General features: G+C 31.8%; 2 protein-coding genes across 2 annotated transcripts in view; one reads left to right on the top strand and one right to left on the bottom strand.

Moving 5' to 3' along the window:
- The window catches only part of S6kII (Ribosomal protein S6 kinase II), an 89,893-nt gene extending 83,295 nt beyond the window's left edge, over nt 1–6,598 (bottom strand). The window contains exon 1 of the mRNA XM_072538526.1: nt 6,428–6,598. Coding sequence (XP_072394627.1) covers nt 6,428–6,481 — 54 coding nt within the window. The 5' untranslated portion in view covers nt 6,482–6,598. The remainder of the gene's footprint in view (nt 1–6,427) is intronic.
- Nucleotides 6,599–11,480: 4,882 nt separating this feature from the next.
- The window catches only part of LOC140446023 (uncharacterized), a 60,295-nt gene continuing 54,513 nt past the window's right edge, over nt 11,481–17,262 (top strand). Inside the window, exon 1 of the mRNA XM_072538525.1 lies at nt 11,481–11,626. Within this exon, the coding sequence (XP_072394626.1) occupies nt 11,602–11,626 (25 nt within the window). The 5' untranslated portion in view covers nt 11,481–11,601. The remainder of the gene's footprint in view (nt 11,627–17,262) is intronic.

Genomic DNA, 17,262 nt, shown 5'->3' with positions numbered 1-17,262 from the left:
TATTTTATGGACTAATTCGTGCTATTGTGTTACACTTAAATCCATTTTAGAACCGAGTACAGACGCCCTATGTATTCTCACCATTTAACAGCAGTTAATTTCATGTTTATTTGATTGATAACGTCTAATTTTGTAAGAAATTTAATTAACATGGACAATGTCTTCCAAAATAAATAATTTTACAATCAGGTTTTGTTCTGTCTAAGAACTGACAGACTTTATCATGGCGGGATGGGGGGGGGGGGGCTCCATGCTACGTCATGTTCACTAACTCTATAAAGTGAACATGACTGCAATAACTGTAATAAACAAAACCCCAAATGAGTATATAATCATTATGCGTGATTTTAACGCCCGTGAGATATATTTCCAGGAATAAAACAGTGATATAATTAAAAAATCATAAATGAAAACGGAGATCTTCTGGAGTTTGCAGCATAAATGAAATACCTGTTAATAATGTAATTAACATTTTTCCCTCATAAAAAACAATACAAATCCACTTTTAAAAATACTAGAGGACAAATATCTATGATAGACTATATTCTTTCAAATAGAGAGCTATACCCCTCTCAAACATTGGATGTAAGAGCACTAACATCAGCAGAAATAGGAAGCGATCATAAATTAGTATCGTGCAAAATCTGAATAAAAACATACACAAAGATAAAAGTCAAAAGTTTACAGGATGACTCCACAAGATACCTGTTCCAAAAAAGAATAACAAAAAGAAGCAGAAACATTATATCACAGAAAGTGATGGAGTCCAAGAAAGCTGAGCAAAAATTAAGTCTAATATCTTAGCCTCAGCTAAGGAAGTTCTTGGTGAAAGAAATATAAATATAATTAAATCATTCCCAAGACTAAGAACTCTATGGTTTTGTTAAAAACTTACTTGAAATACATGTCTAACAGGGCACTCGAGGATACAATAATTACATGACAATAGGAAACGAAAAATATGCACTTGTAAGAATAATAAAAAAAACTAGGAATGTTTTTCGAAATTCGAAAGAAATCGAACATGGTTTTTATGGTCTACAAAAGAAAATATGGCGCTTTATAAGAGGTCAAAGAACGGAGGTAAAGGAACTAATAGAACCAAAACACATAGAAAAAGATTAAGAATAAATGACGCTAGAACCGGAAACACCAGAAACTACAACAAATGAAGAAGTTGATCTAAATACACAGTAAGTTAGAAAAACGGGGGATAAAGGGGTAGAATGCGAAAACATGGAGTTGATTCCAGTTTACTCCAACTAGCCTCTTCTACTCAAATCCGACTCTCACCTTCACGCTGGTGTCCCCTGGAGCAACCCAACTGGAGATCTGGTATCCAACCCGGGTGTAAAGTTGGGTCGGGAACTGACGAGAGCGGGTGAAATGGCCCTCCGAAAAGGGGGTTTGGCGTTGGGTTAACTACCCAACCCTGTAAAAAACCTTTTGTTATGAGAGCTACAAAGAAAGAAACCGGATTGTCTCACCTACGACGAACTCGCAAACGAAATAAGGATAATGATTTAAAACTTTGCACGTGGAACGTAAGAAGCCTTTATCAGCCTGGAGACACGGCTCTGCTCATACAAGAAATGAATAATGCCAAAGCAGATATCATTGCTTTACAAGAAATGAGGTGGACTAGCTCAGGCATCCTGGAAAAAAATAACTGCAATATTTACTACAGTGGAGATCCTACCCGACACGAATTTGATACCGGATTTATTGTAAGCAGCAAGGTTAAACATAGTGTAATCGATTTCGAAGCTATTGATTATAGGATATGTCGAATAAGACTTAAAGGGAAGTTCGCTAATATTAGCATTATTAGCATCCATGCTCCAACGGAAGAAAAAGAGGATGATGAAAAAGACATGTTCTATGAAGCACTAGACCGAGAGTACGATGAGTGCCCAAAAAATGACATCAAAATAATAGCAGGAGACTTTAGTGCCAAAGTCAGAAGAGAGAATATATTTTCGCCACCATCGGAAAAGAGAGTCTACACGTAGACTCTAATCTCTCAACAAAGAAGAGAGAAATTATTAATTTTTTGATTCATTATTGATAGTCCAAACCCGGATGATTTAGTTTGTCATTTTCTTCTGTGTACAGGCTTTTAATGCAACCATATTGCTTCTACATCCAATTACATTCTTCTTGACTTTCAAACTATTGTATGTACTTACGAGGTATTTATCTACTTTATTTGGGCCTCTGGGTGGCTAACAGTTTCTTTTCCATCATTAACTCAACACTTAACATCATCAGTTTCTTTAATCACCAGCTTCTTTTTCTGTGGCACTTACATTGGTGACAACTTCATTTTCACTTACAATTTTGAACCTTCTGTCCAATCTATTCATACATTCTATCTGCCCATTATTTCATCTGGCATCAGATCTGCTTGGTAATCAATTATAATGCTAAATAACTTCGTCAACAGTGACAGCTTCCATTTTCTCAAATTTTTTAGCTTTGCATTGAGACCAAGTTAATTCCATCCATTCTTTCGGTTAGACATTGTAAGATAAATTCATGCACTGGCCACATCATATATAGCATCCTCATAGTTTATGATTTCCCAAATGGATTTACAGATTTTGATTATCCAATAAAAATATACTTTCAATAAAATAATTCATATAATGGTGTTTCATATTTTTAATTACGCCTTTGTTCATAAGTTGTACAAATGAAGTTATATTCATTGGATCAAAGAGGCCTCTTATTTTGCCATAGTCACTTTTCATTTCACAATCAGAGTTAGTGTATTATTCATTAGCAATAATGATTTCTGTGGTAAATGTTTTTTGGCCAAATGAGCTCTAAGATGAGGCACAAACTCAAGATTATTCAGAATTGTAAAACCAATCACAAAAAATAAGTTGACCCATCCAACTGCTCTTTTGGGAATACTAATTGGCAGGTAGAGCATTGATATTAAAATTTTTTATGATCAAGGTTTTTGTATATAATATCTGAATCAATAACTAAACTGCTTGCACTAAGTTTAATCCACTGATGTCAAGCTGATAAATTCTGTGGTGGATCTTTAATTTATGAAGCCATCTAATGCTAGCTTTAAATTGCGGGTCCCTATTAAGTTTTTCTCCATTTTAATGGCTTTGGCCATTATTTTGAAATAAAGGTGTAGTCAGATATAAATTTTTATTTTGTTTTTGCAGTAAGTACTGATGGTTAACAAAAAATGACAGTTAATTGAAGTTCTACTGCATTTGAATAAGTAAAGCACTTTGTTCGTCTAAAAACAAGGCTAAAAACATATAGATATTTTGCCAGGCTCAAAAACAAATTCTAAAAAACTGGAAAATAGAGGAAAAAATTTAAGTGATATACCTATTTATTACTGATAAGATAATTAACAATATTGTGGAAAATACAAACCAGTACATCCAAGATAGAAGACATTGATCAAAGATCATTTCTATTACAAAGTAGAGACCATATATGACAAATGCTCCAGAAACGACATCAAGATCATAATTGGAGATCTTAATGCAAATATAGGAAAAGAAATCTGAAAATGAAGTGCTCATGACGTCACCAACGACAATAGAAATAAAATAATAGGATTTGCAGCTTCTAAGGGCAAAGGGCATGGTCGTTGGAAGTACCTACTTCAATAACAAGAATATCCATAAAACAACATGGACTTCACATGATGGAACAACACAAAATCAAATAGATTACAACATAATAGTAACCAGGTAACTTCTCTAATCAAATGGATGTATATATTTAGTAATAGATGAGAATTTAACAGCTAGCAAGCAATGGAATATATGTAGAAGAACAATTATAGAAGTGACACATCACGTCCTAGGACAAGAAAAACCCACTTCACACAATGGCTGCTTTGAAGATGAATGTGACGATATCACTAACAGAAAAAAATATGCATATAAGAAAAACTAATGCAACAAAGAAGAACACGAGATTAGGAGCAAACATACAAAGAACTCAGGAAGGACAAAAAAGTGTGTATGGAAGAAAAAAAGAGGATCTTGGAAAACCATGCAAGAGCTTCAATTACTTAAGGGAAAAAATTAAACTAGAAAGTTCTATAACATCATAAATAAGAAGACAAGAAAATAATTCAAACCATGGCTGACGATGTGTAAGGACAAAGATGGACATATAGTTAGTACCAGTGACACAGTACAAAGCAGATGGGTTGAGCACTTCAAAGAACTACTTGGTACCAAAGTGGAAAATGATGCGTCACCTCAAAGGCCAAAAAATAACACCCACAATGTTGAAAAGGAAAATAACAAGTCCTCCTTGGACTGTATCCCTGCAGAGCTCATCAAACATAGCATTATGCACCAAATTCACAGCATAATAGTCAAAGTATGGGAAGAAAAACAAATACCAGAGGAATGGTGCACTGGAATCATATATCCACTGTACAAAAAGGAAGATTTGTTGGAATGTAAAAATTATAGGGGTATAACTCTTCTGAACACAATATACAAAATATTCTCCAATACCCTGTACAGCCATTTAAGTATGTATGTGGAAGAACACCTTAGTGAATATCAAAGCGGTTTTAGGCCAGGTAGGTCAACAATTGACCAGATTTTTGTGCTCTGTCAAATCTTAGAAAAAACCAATGAATTTAACATTGATATCTTTCATCTCTTTGTGGACTGAAGTTAGTGTACAATAGTATCCTAAGATGTAAATTATATGAAGCTATGAGTAAACTTAACATACCCCATTAATTAATAAGACTTGTAAAAACAACTATGAGTAAAGTTTTCTGCAGAGTGCAAATACAAGGCAATTTGACACAAACCTTTGAAACCTGCAGGGTAAGTCTTCACTGGCTTAAATGGGCTGGATATGTGTCAAGATGAAATGAAAATTACCCATCCAGACGAACCTTATTAGCGGCAGCAGTAGGAAATAGGAATAGACTTAGACCAAGATTGTGATGGAAGGATTATGTGGATGAGCATGTGAGAAAGATCAGCGCAGCAAACTGGCAACAGTTGGCGATGAACAGAAACAACTGGCAAAATAGACTGGGGAAGGTTGAGACCCAACTACGGCTGTAGCACCACTGACGATAATGACATCAAAGATAATAAAAGATTTATAGTTGAATTTACAAGAGATTGATAATTCAAAGAGAGTAAAACAAAACTAATTCACAAACTTGCACCTACTTTAGACTTTTCTCAGGAATTTGTCAGCAATGTGTTTGATACAATGACCCCCTTTAGGTATGATACCAATGAGTTTATCTGCATAATATGGGATAATGATTGGTGTGACACAAAAACCTTTTACATCTGGGATTTACTGTGACAAGCGTAGGGTCCTTACATAGTAGATTTTTAGCCCACAGTAGCTATTAAAACTAAAATGGCAAATCATGTATCTCCAGGTTTCAAAATGTTTTTATTACAGTGTTTATTCCTAAAAATAACACCACAAATGAACTAGACTAAGAAAGAAATACAAAATAATGGTTAATAATAATACAATAGTTAAGTAAAATTGCAGGGCACAGTCATGGGGGTATAAAAGGAGCATCAACCAAAGGATTAATATAAATGTTGCTTAAATTATTAAATATATTGTAAAATATTACTAGACATTATTATGTGTGTACCTTTATTGCATGAGAGTATATAAATTATCTGTTTAGAGGTAGGGGTTATCTACTGAAGGATTTACTTGTTAAACAATTGTAAATTAAATCCAGTAATGAAAATAAAAGCACATAAATTTCTCAAGCTTTTCTAAACACATATATTTCAGCTGGTCTCCAGTTCAAGCTCATATTATTATATTACACTTAAGAACAATTATATTGGAAGAATTTACTCAGTACTAGCCACAAATACACAAGATGCTATAATGTAATCAACTCCATCAGCAGATAATTTCTAGTTGAAAGGTTATTAGGATTATTTTTCTTGCTACTTCCTGGCATATTAGCTGCTTGGTAAATTAGATTAGTATAGTCATAGTTTTGGATATTTTGAGGCCTAATAGGCGCAACAGGTAATGCAAACTCGCCAAATACTTATCTACTTGACCAGGGGAAAGTTTTTGAGTATATTCACCCCTTCAGCCAAAACTGACTTAAATTGTACCTTTCTTGCTAGCTAAAAGCAAGTAAACTTGTCCAATATAAATGATACTTTAGTAAATGTCATGCAGCAAGAGTAAATGATGTTTTTGGTGCGATTACAAAAAGTTGCAAAAAACGTAAACAATTTACGTACAGACACTATTCTTAGGGATCTGGATACTCCAAAGGCTGTAAAATGAACAAACCGGTTAAAGAATCATAAAAAATTGATGCTAGGCGTGCGTTTAAACCAAAATAAAACTGAAGATGAGTTTATACAAAAAGGGTAGCTCCAGTAATACATATTTTTCAAATTACCTCTGAATCGGCGTGATGAATTTGCCATGGTTCACCCGAATTTGCTAACGGCATAGTAGTTTCTTATTTAAAACACTTATTATTTTTTCACATCACTGTTGTTATGTGAAAGATTCTGATTCTGAACAAGCCAGAAAATTCATAAAAAATAAGTCTCTCACTGACACTGACATTTATTACTGTAGGAAGTGACGTTTAGAATTGGAAATTAGAAATGGAAGTAACTACTTCTCCGACGTACGGTAAATACCATCTTTTATTGGATCAGGTTTTAGAACTGTATTGAAATATTTCTCAAAATAACTTTTTGGACGTTTATTTGGTTACAAAATACAATGATAGTTCCTATAAAAAATAACATATGTATTAGCAAAAATATAGCGAAGTAAAAATAACAGTTTGGTTAATTTCATCCTTTCCAATCCTTTTTCCAAATGCTGCCTATCCAAGTTCCAAGACAAATTTGGCTTTTTAATTAATTTTGTTTGGTTATCTCCGTGAATGTTAATGTGTTGATTTGTGTCGATATAATATGCGCTAAGTGTTAATCATCATCATCATTCTCTTTGCTTTTATTCCTATGCGAGTTCAGCTTTCCTAATTACGTTTCTCTATAAGTTTCTATCTTAGGTCATGCCAATAACAATCCCCTTTACCGACATATCCTGCCTAAGCGTATCTCCCCAGGTCTTTTTTAGTCTTCCTGTCCTACTCCTTCCAGGAACCCGCAGATCGTCAATTCTTCGTATTGGGTGATTAACATCTCAAAGTTGAACATGATCAAACTATCTTAACTCATGCTCTCTCATCTTGGCGACAATTGGTGCCACCCCTAAACTTCCCCATAAATACTCATACCTAATCTTATCCTTTTTGTCACTATACTCATACATCTAAACATTCTCATTTCCGCCACATGTATTCGTTGTTCCTCTTTATTTTTAACTGTCCAACATTTAATTCCGTACATCATAACTGGTCTTATGGCTATATCTTTCACAATTCTGTAGAGAGAACTCACACTTCCAGTCCACTCGTACACCTCTTCAAGCCTTTTCTTCAAAAGCTTCAATGATACACGACAACGTTCACTCTAATGAAACCGATGAATGGTATTTCTAATAAACTGTTTGTCATACTCCCTTAAGTCTGTCATGGTTGCTTTCCCTTTAGCAAGTGTTGTAGCTGGAAATTTTAGTGTATTATTTGACTCTGCGTTTGTTAACATACTCGCTTGTTGAATGATCCTTTCTACTGTACGTAAGATACTCCAGTAGCTTCACTCACACGTTGTTTAATACTGGTTGGATTATCTTCAGGAAATAGTATATGCATATATTTAAATACATTATAAACTATTCCTTTGGATTCTGGTGTCAATCTGATCTGTGTTTACTCGTACTACACTTAACCATCTCCATTCTACAAAATAGTTCTAATACGCGTGGTAGCACCTTTCTTGTTGACAACATAATGAGACTAAATTACGAACTCGTTTGAAATCCAGTGACTAGAAATTCTCGGAAATAATTCTTATCAGTTCGTTGTATGTCCTTAACGAGTCGTTAAAGAGTCATTAATAAATCACTTTATAATTACGGTTTTAAGGTAACTGATACTACTTAAATTAGAAATTAACTTTTACCAAACTTTATAGAGTATCAATTATTAAAGATGGTATTATAGCAAACAAAAAGTTTGGTATCTATAAAACGATCTGTGTACAATCAAACTCCATTTATTATTTAAGTGAGTAATAATTTTGTTATTAGTGCGATTTCAAAAAATCTAATTTGTTTAATATTGCAATGCCTATGTTGCCTAGGCCTTAATATGCTCTGATTCAGTGCCATGTTTTAGTTTCATTTAAATATCTCAATATATTTTTTATTGCACTTTAAGACTGACTAGTAGGTTTATCCATAAACTGACTTGGGTATGAAACCGAATAGGTTATGTCATGTCTGCTCCCACTTCACTGAAATAATGTAAAATAAAAGCCATGTTTTTTATTTCAGTACAAACAAAAATCATTACCAGAACTCTTAAAATTATTTTGCTTCTTAAAATTGTCTAATTTTTGCTTCTAACATCGAGGAGACTCTTTCATAAAGTACTCTTATCAAATAAGTAAAAGATATCATATTCAAGATATTCAAGATTTACTCTTATCCCCAGAAATGACATCTAATGCAAAGGTAGGAAGGGAAGATTATAACCGAAATGTAGAGAGCAAAGTAACAATACATGTAGGCACAAATGGTAATGGAGGAAAAATATGCAATCTAGCATCTGTAACAAATACATATATAGTCAGTACAAAACACAAACACAAAAGAGAACACAAGATAGTGTTGATGATAGATGATACCGGGAAGAACGGATGGCAATCAATAGACCATATGTTAATTTCGCAAAAATGGACCCAAACATTGCAAGACGTGAGATCTTAGAGAGGAGCAAAAGCGGACACTGATCATATACTATTAATAGCAAAAGGAAAGAAAAAGAAAAAAATGAAATATAGATAAATTAAAAACACAAGAAACAAAGCAACAAAGCAACTGAAGAATTAGGACAGAAACTGAGAAGATACAATGGAACAACATAAAAAACAGCATAATAGAAACGGTAGAACAAATAATAGGACCCCAAGATAACAAAAAATATATCTTGGTCCACGGATGTTATTAAATGTATATTTTATTTATGTTGGTCTGTGTGGTCAAAAAATGTGTTGTTTATTCTAAGTTCGTTATTCGTACAGAAGTTTATCATCAGTTCTTATCTCATTAATTCTGATTATTGCTTGATTACCTATTCGAGCGTTAAAATTTCTCAATTTTATATAAAAATCCACCATCTTCCCTCTGACTTGATCTACTACTTGTTGTAATTCGTCATAAAACTTTTCCCTTGTTTTTGAGGCTTGTTATTTTCTGGGCTGTATACTCCGATGATATTCAGGTCTTCCTTCTCCATTCTTATTTTTGTTGTTACAATTCTTTTTGATATGTATTGACATTCTTTAATGTGATTTTGGTACCTTTGGTGTATTAGTAAGGCCATACCTTGTTTTGTCCTGTTTTCTTTTACTACTCAACTGTAAATTAGTATATTTTCACCTAATTTTGATTGTTCTTTTCCTTTTTTGTTTCCTGTAGAACTCAAATGTCTATTTGATTCTCTTTCAGCACTTGGGCTGTTATTTCTTGGCCCCTTGAGTTGAGCGATTTGATATTCCATGTATTAATTCTAATCTGTTTTTTTAATATTATTCGCTTGTCATTAATTCTTGCCGTGGTCGTCTTCATAGTATCAATCCGGTTCCGAAGCTATACATTGTTTCTTTAACGAGTATTCGTAGCAGAGCTACTCTATCTATAGAGTAATTACTCCAGGCAATGTTATAATGTAAACATGGAGAAGGATAAGAAAGGAAAATATTGAAATTGATCTAGGTATTTAACGATGACGGAGGAAAACAAGAAGCTGCTAGAACTGTATAAGAAACCTATTTTACTGGCATACATAAAACACAAAAACTAAGATGACTAATAATGGAAGGATGCGTAAATTAATCTTACTGAGAGGCCTAATCGCCAAAAGAAGAAAGAGACTAGTTATACAAATGACACATGGTTAGTTTGAATATAAATTTAATACAAATGTTTAGCATACTCATTAATTTTATTTGTTAATTAATTACGATAATCATTTACGTATGCCCGAGGCCTACAAGACCTATAGAGCAAATAAATGTATATTTATCATAGGTACATGTAAGTTACAAAAACAAACTAAAGGGAGTGAAACTAGTTTTCGTAAATTCATCCGTAACTGCGTATTACTATCGCCTCCATTAAGTGGACATAGAACACGACAAATGTTCCGTGTTCACCGATAGATGATAGGTACAAATTTTACAGGAAGATACAAATCAGATGTCAGGTAATATAAATAGAAAATTTTATGAAATAGAGTATTTCTTATTTTCATTAACGATTACTTTACTTCATTTGGCTTTCCAAATATTCGTTTTACATAATAGATTCTTCTATTCAACACTCTCTACTTGAGTATACAAATCGCAGATCCGTCTCTATTTAAAGGAAATTCATGTTTGCCAATCAGAAACTTGTATTTTGGTATGTAATCAAAATCAGCATTTTAAAATATATACACCTAAATGGCATTTTCTATTTTTCCAAATAAAATTTTAGATTATAATATGGTGTATTATTAAATGTTTACTAAAAAATTAATTTCGGGCGGCCCTGATTTAAATTGTTGCATAAATTTTGAGATGTTGTGGTTTCTTATAGTGGTATTTCTGAGGTCCGGTACGAGTACCAACTGTTACTACATACTACACCTCAACCTCCCATGTAACGTTGCCAGATTGTCTTACTTTCCGTGTACCTACAGCAATAATTCTTAAACAAAATCGGGAACAAACATAAAATTATGTGTAATTATAATACCTATATTATGCTATATGATATATATGATTTTATAAATATCTAATGCTTACCAGACATCAGTAAAGCAATTTACATATAAAATATTGTGTAAAAAGTTTAGATTGGTACCCATTAACAAACGGTTTAGAGTGGTAAACACTATTTTGAAAAATATCTTTTAAATTTAGAAAATATTTAACAACTTATAAACGCTTATATTAGCAGCACCTACATTCTGACTGCTGAATACTTATATTAAATAAATATATATTTCTAATTATTGCTTAGTAAACAAAAGGTATTTTAAGGTATGTGAATGTCGAAATTTTTCCTATTTTCCCTTTCATTAATCTTTCTAAGCTGAATATTACGTACCTACTAAAGTAAAATTATCGAATATTAATTTTTTAAGATATTTATTATTTAGGCGCTGAAGACAATTCTAAAATGAAAACATATAAAATTAAAAATAAAGATTGCTTTTTGAAAAAGATGAAAAACATAGTTTTTTACATTTATCCCCAACTTACTGAATTTACGATTAAGACGTGACAACATCGACAGTAAGGAATTTCCGGAGCGTATCTCGTTCTCGTTTATCGTCGATGTTCGTGGAATTGTGGAAGACAAGTCTGGTCGCGTCGGTCTTTAATATTTAGAACAGAAGGCAGAATTTTTTAATTATTTTCGAGTGTTCGTATCAAAATAAGTATGTCGGCAACTGTAACAAGTAATGGTAAGTTCAATAAAATTGCTAGCAATCATTAGGGTTAATTTTAAAAAGGAATACTTAGGTTAGAGGTGGGTAAACTTTTTGTAATATTACAGCTGCTTAGATGGTACACCTCGTGAAAATTATAGAATGCTTTTAGTTATATAGCCACATTTTATTTGAAAGTAATCGAGAAATTGCAAATACACTGAAATATGTTAGGCTTAATTTTAGAATGTTTACAAACTGAGACACAAGTATAGTATCACCAGTTTGTATCACTCTTATCAGAGACAACTTGTTACAAAATACCATTTATTTTATTCTGTCAATAACTCCCATGGTATTTAAATGAGCAAAATGTGTTGTATTTGTAAATTTATTTTTTAGTTTTTATTTGTATATGTATTTCTTAGTTGATAGTTGAGTGGTCTTAAGTAACCAGTAAACATTTATTAATTTTTTAAATTTTATTATATGACACAAAACAAAAATAAATTTGGACTTTAATTTAACTACTGATAAACAAACATTACAATGTATTTTATAGATTTTAAATGTATTTAAAAATTAAATCAAATGGTTGAAAAGGATTAATAGATTGAGAGATAAGTCATTTTTAAAGAAAAAACCATTTAATAATACTGTAAATGCACATTATAATACCTAAAAAGATGAATTTGTGTATGTGCCAACAGAATTTATTGTTTTTCTGTCCCCCAAATATTTATAAATAAGCAGAATATTAACAGATTTTGTAGCAAGGCTAAAAATAAAGAAGTATCAATTTTACAATTCATCAAGGTAATTCTCTTAATGTTTACCTTTAATAGTCATAAAGAATAAAGGGATACTAGGAATTACATCTCCCTTGCTTAGACATGTTATTTGTTTCTGATAGAATACATTTTTACATTTTTTGATAAAGTGGACAAATCAAGTAGTTCTAAAAATGTTAAAAAAATTAGAAATGTTCTCAATTGTCAACATATCATATCTCAATATTGTTATGAAAATATTTGATTTGGTGTTTTATTTTTGTAATTAATGTATATTAGGGATCAACCACAATTGAGCAATTGGAAATACTTTATTGATATTTCAATTTACAGGTCAGAAATCATTTTTCAAATGTGCAGATTTGCCTAGCATATGAAATTAAAAAAGAGTTTTATAAAGCCATTCTTTCTGATACTCTTTATAAAATCTAACAAAAAAAATATCAAATTATATTAGAAGTCTATACTAAGATACAAAATTTATACATTCTGGATAAAATACCTCCAAAATTGGGGAAATATGTGCTCTAAAAAATTCACTACAAAAAGTCAATAGTTTTTCATTTATACCTTCCTTAATTTTTCAGCTGGTTCAAAAATTATCAATTTGGTGGTAATTGCAAATATGTACTAAAGGACTGCGTTTTCAATATTTTTCAAATCCCTAATTTTTGGAGTTGCTGGGGATAGGTGGCCCACTCCAGTCAAATTCTAATCTAATAGCATTACCTTAAATTTTCATCCCTCAAAAAAATTTCAGGAAAAACTAAATTTTTGTATTTTTGCATATTTTAAATAAATATACACTCTTGGTAAAAAAATCCAGATACCTGCATTTTGTATGTTTTTTAATTTTGTCACTGTGTAGTGGTTTTAATGCAATAGAATTATACAATAAATTCAAAAAAAAAATGTTGATTCGTAAGAATAAAAATTGTTCTTTTAATATTTTTAAATGATCACGTCGCTATAGAACCAAAATTTTGACATTTGGCAAAAAATGATATTCTATCTTGTCTACTAGCTACAGATTTTTTGCAATCTTTATTGTATTTACGATAAGTTGCAGGTTTATTCTAATAAACTCTGTTAAACTCTAATAATCACTGTTCATTAGTCTTTTCAAATTGTGTTAGTATGACTCCTGAAAACAATGCCAAAGTTGTGGCATTAAATGAAGATGGTCTCAGTATATGTTATATTGCATATCAGTTGAATAAAAGTACCCTCCATGATGCTCCTACAAACTAACATCAGACTAGGGAACATACGAGCAGACCAGGATCAGACAGAAAAAGGTGAAGAGATCAGTGTGATGAATGTTTTTTAAAACCTCCACTTTACAGTACCACTCTTTAATGCCAAATAGTTTCGCTAGTCCTTTGTTAGAAACTTGAAGAACTCATATTTCTGCACAAACTGTAAGAAGAGTCCCATATGAAAGTGGTTTTCGTGCTCATAAGCCATTAGCATGCCCTAAATTAACAGCAGCTCATCAAGCTAACTGGAAGAGATTTATGAATGATCACAGACTGGACTGTTAGTAATGGAGTGTTGTGTAATGATTTTTGAACTGTCCAGTTTTTGCTTACGATCTCCAGACAGACGCGAAAGTATATGAAGACCCAAAGAATGATTTGCATCTTACTGTGTTTTACCTAGATCACCATTTGGCGGAGGGGGTATTATGGTATGGCTAGGTATTTCTTTCAACAGATGCACCGAATTAATTTTCATGGAACATGGAACTCTTAACAGCACATAGATACATACAACAGTGTTTGTCCTTTCATTTGGGAAATTTCTTATTCATGAAGGATAATATGCGTCCACATATTCATGAATCGTCATGGACTACCTAAATACTCTCCAAATACCAGTGTGTGATTTGCCTGTTTGTAGTCCTGACATGAATCCATTAGAACATTTATGGGAAATTTTAGGGAAAATATGAAAAAGAGAAACAATTTAAGAGCTAAAAGAGCATTGAATGAAGAATGAGAACCTATACCAAAAGAACAGATTCAGCAACTTATTGCAAAATGCCTAGGCATATTGAAATCATCCACAGATGTATGGGAGGCAATACCTGATACTAAACCTAAAGAACAGCCAACTGTAGGCAATTAAAATTTTATTTTTTCTTTTGTTTAATTTTTGGAACAATGTTAATTTTTTGCATCACTTAGTACTTTTTTTTTGTTACTTATTTGTCCTATTATTACTTTTTTAGAGTTTTAAATAAACGATTTCTATTATTAATGTTTACTTCCTCCTCATTTAAACTACTTAACACTTACAGAATTTAATAAAACATACAAAATGCAAGTTTCTGAATTTTTTTGACCAGAAGTGTATATTTTTTTAGTTTTTATGTTATTATAGAAAAACTAGTTTTCGGAAAATATCAAGAAATTAATAAACAAATAAAACAGAAAATAAAACAAGCTAAGGAAACATGGATGTCCATTAAATGTCAAGAAATTGAGGAATGTGAGGCAAGGTATGACACTTTCAACACTCATAAGAAGGTTAAAGAAATGATTTCAGGAAATCATAACAAACCAATCAAGATATTAACAAATGCAGATGGTACCATTATAACTGAAACGCAAGGCAAATTACGTAGATGGAAAGAATATATTGAACACCTATTTTATGACCAAAAAGTAGAACAATTAGAAGTTGATGGAGAAATCACGGGACCAGAGATAATGAAAGAGGAAGTTATTTATGCCATAAAACACACAAAAGGTAGAAAAGCTCCAGGACCCGATAATATACCAATTGAACTATTGAAGATAATATTGATGTCTTGGTAGACCTTTTTAACTCCATATACAAGACGGGACACATACCCAAAGAATGGCTTCTCTCAACTTTTGTAACAATTCCAAAAATCACAAATGCTAAAGATTGCAATGACTATTGGACAATTGCATTAATGAGCCACACATTGAAAACCTTCCTTAAAATCATACATACAGAATCCACATGAAATTAGAACAAGAAATAAGTGATTCACAGATGGGTTTTAGAAAGGGTCTAGGAACTAGAGAAGCATTATTCGGAGTCAATGTTCTGACACAACGATGTCTGGCGGAAGGAGAACTGACAGAGGAAGTAAGTAAACTTAGAGGAGTTCGACAAGGGTGCATACTTTCACCCTTCTTATTTAACGTCTACAGTGAAGTGATATTTGAAGAAGCTTTATTGGATATTGTGGAAGGTATTTTGGTGAACGGAAATAGCATTAATAATATTAGATGTGCGGTCGATACAGTCATATTTGCAAGTGACATGGAAGATCTACAGTACATAATACAACATGTATACAATGCATGTGAAAGGTACGGACTGCAAATGAATATCAAGAAAACGAAATCAATGATATTCTCAAAAAACCACAAAATGTAGATAACCCGACCATCAATAATACAACGATCGAAAGAGTAACAACATAAATATTTAGGAACATGGCTAACCGAAGATGGAGATCAAACAGAAGAAATTAGATCTAGAATAGAAATGGCAAGAAACACGTTCATAAAATTGAAGAACTTACTTTGCAACTGTAACCCTAATCTAGAGATCTGCACAAGAATGCTATGTTGTTACATTTTTCTACTTTACTATACAGCATGGAAGCGTGGACAATAAAACAGTCTGAAATCAAAAAATTAAACTCCTTTGAGATGTGGTGCTACAGGAGAATCCACAGAATATAGTGGACTGAAAAAGTAACTAATATAAAGGTGTTACAAAGAATGAAAAAAGAATGTGAAGTCATAAAAACTGTTAAAATTAGAAAGATTCAATACCTGGGTCATATAATGAGGGTCGAGAAGTATGTATTACTTAGGTTAATTATGCAAGGGAAGATACAAGGAAAGAGAAACCCTTGTTTCTCAAAATATCCTGGCTAAGAAATTTGAGAGAGTGGTTCGGTTGCAGCTCATTAGAATTATTCAGAAGCGCGGCTAATAAAATTAAAATAGCGATGATAATTTCCAACCTCAGGTAGGATAAGAAACCTGAAGAAGAAGGTGCAAATTAATTTAATGGAGAACAAAAAATTACCTTTAATAAGGCATAATTTGTTTGGTATCTAAACTACAAAAAGTAAAAAGAAAAAACAATCTACTTTAATTATGTAGATAGCTTAATTAAGCATTTGTGAAGCTTAATTTTTGTGTTTTCTTTAAGATGTAAAAATATTTTGAGTTATTTGTGAGAAATTGTCCAAATGTGCATTTTTTGATGAAAATTCAAGACATTCAGTCATGAATTACTTAAAAATCATTAATTCTAGAAAAATGTTCATAAAACATTGTTTGCATAAAATTTCTTTATTCACTGAGTATGGTATTTTCAATTTAATAATCTCTACCCTCAGAAAGGGGAACATATACTCCCAAGGTAAAAATGTACAGCACCTCAATATAACTTTTCATTCTTGAGCTAGTCAGTACTGTCAAAATTTACTCACATTCAATGTTATACAAACAACTTGCAAACAGAAACCATGAAGCTCTGAATAACAGACATTTTATAGTTTATTTAAAACTATAAACCAAAAATATAAGTGTTTTTGCCTATTTATTTAGATAATTACACACATATTTTTTAAATCTCTTTTAACTTTTGTTAAATATTATATGTATTTGTTAAAAAGTTCACAGTAAAAGATTTAAAAACTATGTTTGATTGTGATGTTAATATTAAAAAATGTTTTATACCTACATTTTTGAATTAACCACAATTTAAAAATTGTGAGTTTTACGATGTTTTGGTCTTCAGATTGGAAGCTATTTTCGAAATACCATTTGTGGTGAAAATCTCAAAATAAAATGTTACGATTTTTACAAAATTTTTGATTCC

Source organism: Diabrotica undecimpunctata, chromosome 7 (assembly GCF_040954645.1).
Source record: "Diabrotica undecimpunctata isolate CICGRU chromosome 7, icDiaUnde3, whole genome shotgun sequence".
NCBI lineage: Eukaryota > Metazoa > Arthropoda > Insecta > Coleoptera > Chrysomelidae > Diabrotica > Diabrotica undecimpunctata.
Note: the sequence above shows the minus strand (reverse complement) of the source record. Positions and strands in the feature narration are given on the sequence as shown.